At 47.5% G+C, this 8,704-nt stretch overlaps 2 protein-coding genes across 4 annotated transcripts in view; one reads left to right on the top strand and one right to left on the bottom strand.

The window, feature by feature from the left end:
* Positions 1-2,865, bottom strand: part of ZMYM3 (zinc finger MYM-type containing 3) — a 13,875-nt gene extending 11,010 nt beyond the window's left edge. The window contains exons 1-2 of one of the 3 annotated variants that reach the window (XM_007470099.1): positions 2,696-2,865; positions 805-1,490 (exon numbers count right to left, since the gene is read on the bottom strand). In XM_007470099.1, coding sequence (XP_007470161.1) covers positions 805-1,471 — 667 coding nt within the window. In that variant the 5' untranslated portion in view covers positions 1,472-1,490; positions 2,696-2,865. Of the gene's footprint in view, positions 1-804; positions 1,491-2,695 lie in introns of those variants that run through there. The other 2 variants (XM_007470098.1, XM_007470097.1) reach the window with 2 other exon arrangements.
* A 290-nt stretch (positions 2,866-3,155) lies between these two features.
* Positions 3,156-8,704, top strand: part of NONO (non-POU domain containing octamer binding) — a 25,478-nt gene continuing 19,929 nt past the window's right edge. Inside the window, exon 1 of the mRNA XM_007470095.1 lies at positions 3,156-3,212. Coding sequence (XP_007470157.1) covers positions 3,156-3,212 — 57 coding nt within the window. The remainder of the gene's footprint in view (positions 3,213-8,704) is intronic.

Raw genomic sequence — 8,704 nt, 5'->3', positions numbered from 1 at the left:
GGGGGGGCACGCAGCTATTCTCCATGAAAAAAATCCTACCTTCCCACCAGCTTTCTGTCCCAATCATTGGGAGTTAAGGAAACACAAGTAACACACCTTTCATCAAGCATTTATAGTTTATCAACAAAAACAAATGCAACCACCCAAAGGTAGCAAGGGAAAAAGGAAGCATTAATGTATGGGGAGGTTCCCCTGGACTCAGATGGTTATATAAGCCCTAAGACCCCGGTCACAGCCTGGGAGAGGCACAACACTAGGCAGAATTGGGGAGAAATGCGAGCCTCTCAAGTCTAGGCTGGCCCTCCCCTATCAGAGACACAATCCTAGGCCCTGCATGTCTACCATTCCTCTGAAATCACTATGCACTTGGTGGCTCCAGAGCCTAGTTATCATTCATCAAACCCAGAAACCCCAGTCTCATCTAGAACAAAACAGCTAGAAAGCTCTTAGAACCAAGAAGCCTGGTGTCCTCCCCAAATCCCGAAGGAAGGAGGACCCTGGTACCAAAAGCCCACTGAGGGAAGGAAAAAGGAACCTCTGACACCAAACCCAGTCTTCTCAACCCACCCCCTGAAACCTCACCCCTATTTCTCCTCCACAGTCACTGAGCTCCCCCTACCCCTACTTTCCTTAACCTTCTTCACCACACCCCCACTCCTCCTTCCAAACTCCCAACTCCTCCATACACATCCCTACTCTTATCTCTCCACCCTCCTCCCACAACTTCTTCCCCAAACACACAGCCACCATCCTTACCCCCACCCTCTCCCCATCCTTGATTTTCCAGCTGATCAGGCAACCTACCTGGCAAGGAAGGGTGTGCAGGGGGGCTAGGGCCCCCAGGTTTAGTCTGAGAACTGTTGATTCCATCCCCCAGAGTTTCTCCCACTGAAGGGCTGGGGAGGCCATTTGGGCTCTGTGGCTGCCCTTGGGGAAGCTCCTCCTCCTGCCCAGGGGAGCCCCTTCGCCCTGTAGCTATGGAGGTGGTCTCCTCCTCTTCAAGATGTGGGGACTGCAAGGTTATTGGAGAATCTGGAGCCAAAGGCTCTAGTAGCCCCTCAGGTGAAGAGGGATTTGCCCCAGCCCCTGGGTCAGGTGGCACCACCTCAGGGGTCTGGCCCCCTGGTCCAGGCTCTAGGGTCTGATCTCCTGCATCCCATGCAAGGGTCCCCTCAGGACCATGGTCCACCTCTGGGGGGGAGGGGGCTTTATAGAGCAGCCCTCCCAGCCCCAGCAGCTCAGTGGCTCCATCCAGGACTCCAGGGTCTTTTTCCAGGCCAGCAGGGGTATCAAGCAGGTCCAGGGTTCCTGAGGATGGAGAAGGGCCAGGGGGGGCCCATCCTCGAGTTGGGGCAGTCTGGGATTCCAGTAGATCCTCTCCAAATTCCATGTCAACTGGAAGGTCTCCAGCCAGGGGCTTCTCTGGCAGGGTCAATGGGTCAAACGGACTGGGGAAATCACTGGGGTCCATGAGGATGACTGGATATAGGCTGTAGGTTAGGGGTAGAAAAGAGGACAGAAGAGGTGGTCTTCGCCAGAATTCCTTCTTATATAGGTTCTGGGACACACCCCATCATCCACTTGGATTTCTCTTGAATCGCCCCCACCACAACCGACAAGCATTTCCACAGGCTTTAGTGCAAATGACCACTCCCCCCACCAACATACAGCGCCCCCTGTGGGGAGAGGCGTTCCCCGCCCTGGCCCTGTGCCCCACTCGCCAGGCAGTCCGTCGTTCCACCCGCCCGCCTAGCCCCCGCCACCCAACTGCAACTCCCAGTTCCCCTCCCCCCTCACCTTTCACTCCCCCCAACAACGCGGGCTGAACGCCCCCTTAGAGTCTCCCAGGGCCGCTGCCAACAGGAGCCTTTCCCGCCCCCGCGATCTCAGTTTCTATCCCCTCCCCTCTCTCCTAGAGCCCCCCAGTTCCCCAGTCTTTACCCACCCTGTCTGGCCCCACCCCCCCTCCCCGCGTTGCATGGTCCTCCCTCAGCCCTTCCCTCGCCCCCACAAACTGCCCTTCCTAACCCCTCCCCCCCCAGTTACCTTTCAGGGTCGCCCACTTCCTCAGCCCAGTCCCCCTTTCCTATTGCTCCCCCAGTCCTCCTTCTCCTATTGCCCACCCCCCACCTCAGGCATTTACAGGAAGACATTTTGGAGCTACGATCTCTCCTTAGACCCCCCTCCCGGCTACTGCGAGAACCCGCCTGCAGGTTCGGTTCGGCTTTATCAGGCTCGACCCCTACCTGCGGCAGGGTTAGTGTAAAGGCTACAAGCCTAGAACTGCAGACAGCGACGGCCCCGCGCTCCTTCTCCACCTCCCTCCCTAGCAGCCGGGACAGGGGTCGCGGCCCCTTTAAATGGCAGCGCCGCTCACAGCGCCCAGAGCTCTGCACCAGGCGGGCGGGCGGCGCCAGCAACCAACCCCATTGGCTGGCTCGAGGAGGGGGCTCGCGAGACAGCGCCGGCCCCCGGCGCGAGACTCCCAGCCCAGTGGATGCCTGGAAACTGTGGAGTGGAACGTCGGCACTGGAGATGGAGCTTGAGCCCCCGCCCGGGGCCCCGTTAGTTGAGGAGGAAAAGCTAGCCTCCGGAGCTTGGAAGCCCGCCCCCGGGGAAGGCGGCACCCCCTCTCCACCAAAGGGTCGAGTACACTAACCCACAAAAAACAGATCTACGCACCTGCTTCCCTTACCTGGCTTGAGAGTCTGGCCCCCGTCAACACCCGTGCCCGCCCTACCTCCTGGAGCCCACTCTACCCGTGATCCCCTCCTCTCATTCAAATGGTTCCCGGTCCCCTCCCCCTCCCCGTGTCTCTCTCCGCTTCCCACTCGTGTTCAACCCCCCGGCGTCCGCCCCCCTCAACAGTCCCTACCTACGCCATGCCGCAGGCGCCTGCCAAGATTACCCTCCCCCCCCAATCCGGGGCCCGCCCCCTGGGCGACTGTTGGGGTAATGAGTGACAGCGAAGGGTGGGGGGAGGCAGTGACCCAACCCTCACGTGCCCCTCCTCCCCTTGTCTGCAGCCTCGGGCCCCCCTAACCATTCTGAGACTCAGAGTTGTGGGGTGTCTTAAGCCTGGTCTCCAGCCACCCAGGGCGAGTTAAATGGCTCTGGCTCAGTGACAACGCCTATGCAGTAACCGTTACTGCCTGATGACCCCAAAACCAGGTCCTGCAAAGACATTCCCCCACTCCTTCCACGGTCTTAGGGTAAGTTCTGAGATCTTCTCCCTGAGTCTTCGCGCAGGAGCCCCCAGCGTTATCTCTTCAGTAGTTTTCCTCACCGATGCCGACAGCTCTCCTTCCTCCTTTCTCTGTCTCTCTGTCTCTGTCTCCCTCCCTCCCTCTTTCTGTCCTTGTCCCTCTCCCCCCCCCCACTCTGGCGCGCACTCTCTCTCTCCCGGTCTCTTTTTGTCTCGTCTCTGTCTCTCAGGCTCTCTTAGGCACGAGCACGCACGCGCGCGCGCTCACACACACTCCCCCTCCTGGATGGTCCTTAGCGTGTGGGTGTGGCTGGGGTTGAAGCTAGGGAAGTGGGGTAGGGGGAGGGGGCATTAGCATTAGGCCTACTGACTTTAAAAAATGTGTGCCAGGATCCATTCTCAGTCCCCATTAGAGTTAGGGCACTTTACAATCCCCGCTCTCTCCACTTTCGCACTCCGACCCCTAAATGCTGGAGGGTATTTAGTATCTGAGATACTAGAAAAGGCTCAGGCTGGAAGGGAGTCCCATCACATTTTTAGGTTTGGTGTCCAGTGCCTGCTCTGGCCTGCCTCTTTGACCTGGGCCTTTCTTCCTTCCCACACTAAGCCTCTGCTAGCCTTGTAGTCCTCCGGAGTTTTATCCTCCCTTATCTCATTCACTTTCTCAGAAACCTTATCCTTCCTGGCTCCCCCCATGGCCTTGAGGTTATCTTTGCTCTCTCCTATATACAGAGATAAAAGCAAGAGTTTTCCCCTTTAGGTTTCCCAAACGCAGCTTTCTCTATCTTAACCAGTATACTGTGTACCCATCTCACACCTTCTGCTTATTTCTGTGTCCCTGTACCTCCTTTTGCATTTTCAATTTGTTCCATCTCAGTTGGGTCACGTCGTTCTTTTGTATTGCCTGCCCTTCTCAACACATGCTTGGATCCTTGACTGCTCTGGTTGTGGAGAATGCCTGGTTTCAAACTGAGGGGAGACAATCTAAAGGGGACTGATGGTGTATTCAGAGGCAATGTGTGTGAGTTCTGGAGACAGATAGACCAGAATTCTAATCTCAACTCTGCCTGCTTTTTAACCAGTTGACTTTGGATTTGTCTCTTGTCAAGTAACCTGGTCTTATTTTTCTCATCTTTAAAACAGAGATAAGAAAGCCATCTAAATGTACAATAGAAAATTGGTCAAATCAATTTTGGTTATATTCATACAATGGATGTAGTAATTAACAACCGTTACTACAAATTACTATTTTGCTGCAAACCTAAAACTACTCTTAAAAATAAAGTCTACAGGGGCTTCCCTGGTGGCGCAGTGGTTGAGAATCTGCCTGCTAATGCAGGGGACACGGGTTCGAGCCCTGGTCTGGGAGGATCCCACATGCCACAGAGCAACTAGGCCCGTGAGCCACAACTACTGAGCCTGCGCGTCTGTAGCCTGTGCTCCGCAACAAGAGAGGCCGCGATAGTGAGAGGCCGGAGCACCGCAATGAAGAGTGGCCCCCGCTTGCCACAAATAGAGAAAGCCCTTGCACAGAAACAAAAACCCAACACAGCAAAAATAAATAAATTAATTAATAAACTCCTACCCCCAACATCTTCCTTAAAAAAAACAAAAACAAAAAATAAAGTCTATTAAAAAAGCAAATGAGAAATGAAAACGCTCCAGATATAACGTTACATTTTTTACAGGAGTTAAAATATGATACCAACTTTGTAGAGAAATTCTATATACATGTATACTTAGAAAAAGACTGGAAAGAAATACTGGGGATAATGATACCGCATAGCAATGCTACTAAGATTGAGGTGTGCACTTGCCTGACATATAGCAGGTGTTTAATAGATACTTGTTAGTATTATAAGAGAAATAGAGCTGACTTATGAAAGGTTTGGGACTTCACACCCTGGAACCTTCATGTCCTTAAAATAAATATCTACTTTTTCTCTTTGAGTAAGCCAAGAGTGCCCATAGTTGATAGGTTTGAGTATGTATCAGCCACAGATGAAAAGCTCTAACATAAATGGGCTGATGGACGACAGGGAAGGTGTTGAGTAAGAGTGTGGCCTGCAATTCAACACTCATTTTCAGCCTTGTTACATTTATGGCATAGTACTCAATTCTGTTAATTGTTATTCACCATTTACAAAGCACTCCTAAAGCTCTGTAAATACTATAAGACAGGTAAAAACTCAGTCCCTGTCTTCATGAGAGTTCTTTCATTTTAATTATATATATACTTTTCTGATTACAAAAATATAACTGTTCACTGTAAAATTTTTGGAAAGCATAGAAGGTCTGAAGAAGAAAGCAATGATCACTTTTATCCTATCCATCATACCTGGAGATAACCACTACTCTTTTTGATGTATATCCTTCCAGTCCTTTGTTTTCTTTATGCATACTTTTTTTTTTACAAAATTGGAATTATCTTGTACAATATGTTCTACAACATAATTGTAATGGCTGTATATTATTCCATCATTTGCATGTGCCATGCTTTACTTAACTACGCTGGGTGTCAAACTTTTATTATTTTTTTATGACAGGCAAAACTACATGTAACTTGATCAAACAATAGGATCTATTCTATTTGGCAGCCATTTGATTAGAGTGAAGTTCACTCTTTAGAACCGACTCTGGAAACATATGGATTCTTATTTAATGTCTTATACCATTCTAAAGTACCATGGAATGAAGAAAAGGAAATATCCATTTAGAGAGACTTTGGGGAAATGCTAGACTGTGAGCTCCTCAACAATAGGGACCAGTTCTTACTCATCTCTGTCTCCAGCATCTAGCATAGTCCTTGATATGTTTGTTGGGTGAATTGGTGGATGAATGAATAAAGGAGAGAGAGGGGGAAAAAAGTCTCAATGAACTCAAATTGTAGTAATATTTCTATAATATAAGGAAAGAGGTAAGAGTGAAGCAAGAGGGGAGCAAAGGCAGGCAGGCAAAGATAAGGAATCTTCATCTTTATCTTCAAAAAGAAGCATACTACTCAGCCATAAAAAAGAATGAAATAATGCCATTTGGAGCAACATGGGTGGACCTAGAGATGATAATACTAAGTGAAGTAAGTCAGAAAGAGAAAGACAAATACCACATGATATCACTTATATGTGGAATCTAAAATATGATGCAAACAAACCTATCTATGAGACAGAAACAGACTCACAGACATAAAGAACAGACTTGTGGTTGCCAAGGGGGAGGGGGTTGGGGGAGGGAAGGGGTGGGAGTTTGGGGTTAGCGGATGCAAAGTATTATATATAGAATAGATAAAAAAGAAGGCCCTACTTACTGTACAGCACAGGGAATTGTATTCAATATCTTCTGATAAACCATCATGGAAAAGAATATAGGGACTTCTCTGGTGGCGCAGTGGTTAAGAATCCACCTGCCAATGCTGGGGACATGGGTTCCATCCCTGGTCTGGGAAGATCCCACATGCCTAGGAGCAACTAAGCCCGCGAGCCACAACTACTGAAACCCACGTGCTCTAGGGCCTGCGTGCCACAACTACTGAGCCCGTGTGCTGCAATTACTGAAGCCTGCGTGCCTAGAGCCCATGCTCCACAACAAGAAAAGCCACCACAATGAGAAGCCTGTGCACCGCAACAAAGAGTAGCCCCCGCTCACCGCAACTAGAGAAAGCCCGAGCACAGCAACAAAGACCCAACGCAGCCAAAAATAAATAAAAATAATTTTTAAAAGAATATAAAAAAGAGTGTGTATATATGTATAACTGCATCACTTTGCTGTACAGCAGATATCAACACAACATTGTAAATCAGCTATACTTCAATAAAAAATTAAGCAGAGAGTCAATAACACTGCTTCAGTGAAAATTATCAAATGAATATTCTATTGAGAGCAAAATTCTTTTTGTATTGCTAAGAAATTTTTAAAACGCAATATTATTTGAAACTTTAAAAAAAACGAAGAAAAATGAGTGAAATGTAGTAAAAGCATGCCTATTCCTCCTTATCAGCAAGTCCAACGGTGGCAGTCTGATTTAGTGTGATTCTGACTACACACCACTCATTAATATTCACTCTCTCCTGTCCAAACATCTCTCCCAATTTGGGAGGCAACATATCCTAATTCACTCCACAGGAGGTCAACTGACTTTATGAGACACACACCCTAGGGTCTATATGGGTTCCAGGATCTCTACAGGACTTTCTGCTATGGTGCTGTCCCTTGGGAAATCAACTTAGGTTATTATTACTTCTTTAGGTCCCACTTATACTTTCTTTTTTTTTAATAAGAACTTTATTGAGATAGAATTCATATACTATACAATGTGCCCATTTAAAGTATACAACTTAATGGATTTTAGTATATTCACAGATATGTGCAACCATTAATGACCACAGTCGATTTTACATTTTCATCATTTTAAAAAGAAACCTTGTACCCTTTAGCTATCTTCCCCCATCTCTCCATCTCCCAAAGCCTTATGCAAGCACTGTTCTACTTCTTTTCTCCATAGATTCCCCTATTCTGAACATTTCATATAAATAGAATCATATAATATGTGGTCTTTTGTGACTGGCTTTTTCCACTTAGCAGGTTTTCAAGATTCATCCATGTTGTAGCATGTATCAGAACTTCATTACTTTTTTATGACTGAATAATATCCAATTGTACGGATATACTGTATTTGCTTAACCATTCATCAGTTAATGTACCTTTTGGCTATTATGAATAACGCTGCTATAAACATTCACCTTTACAAGCTTTTATGTGAACACGTTTTCAGTTCTCTTGGATAGGTAACTGGGAGTTGGGACTTCCCTGGTGGTGCAGTGGTTAAGAATCCGCCTGCCAATGCAGGGGACATGGGTTCGAGCCCTGGTCTGGGAAGATCCTACGTGCCGTGGTGCAACTAAGCCCGTGCACCCTAGAGCCCTGTGTGCTGCAACTACAGAGCCCAGGCGCCTAGAGCCCATGCTCCGCAACAAGAGAAGCCACTGCAATGAGAAGCCCACGCACCTCAACGAAGAGTAGCCCCCACTCGTCGCAACTAGAGAAGGCCCACATGCAGCAACGAAGACCCAATGCAGCCAAAAAAAAAAAAAAGATAACTGGGAGTGGCATTTCTGGATCATATAGTAACTTTATGTTTAATTGTTTGAGGAACTGCCAAATTGTCTTCCAAAGTAGCTGCACTATTGTATATTCCCACCAGCAGAGTTCCAGTTTCTCCACATCCTTGCTAACACTTATTTGATTAATCAAAGTCCATTTATTTAGCTCTTCTTTAATTTCTTCCAACAACGTTTTATAGTTTTCAGAGTATATTTTTGCATTCTTTTGTTAAATTTGTCCCTAAGCATTTTATTTTTTCATGTTATTGTAAATAGAATTGTTTCTTAATTTCATTTTCAAATTGTTCATTGCAAGTAAATAGGAATTCAATTGACATTTGTGTGTATATATATATATATATATATATATATATATATATATATATATACACGCAGGCCTCTC

The sequence above is a fragment of the Lipotes vexillifer genome, unplaced genomic scaffold (assembly GCF_000442215.2).
Source record: "Lipotes vexillifer unplaced genomic scaffold, Lipotes_vexillifer_v1.1 scaffold926, whole genome shotgun sequence".
NCBI classification, from domain to species: Eukaryota; Metazoa; Chordata; class Mammalia; order Artiodactyla; family Lipotidae; genus Lipotes; species Lipotes vexillifer.
The sequence above is the reverse complement of the archived record's forward strand: the minus strand, read 5'-3'. Positions and strand labels throughout refer to the sequence as shown.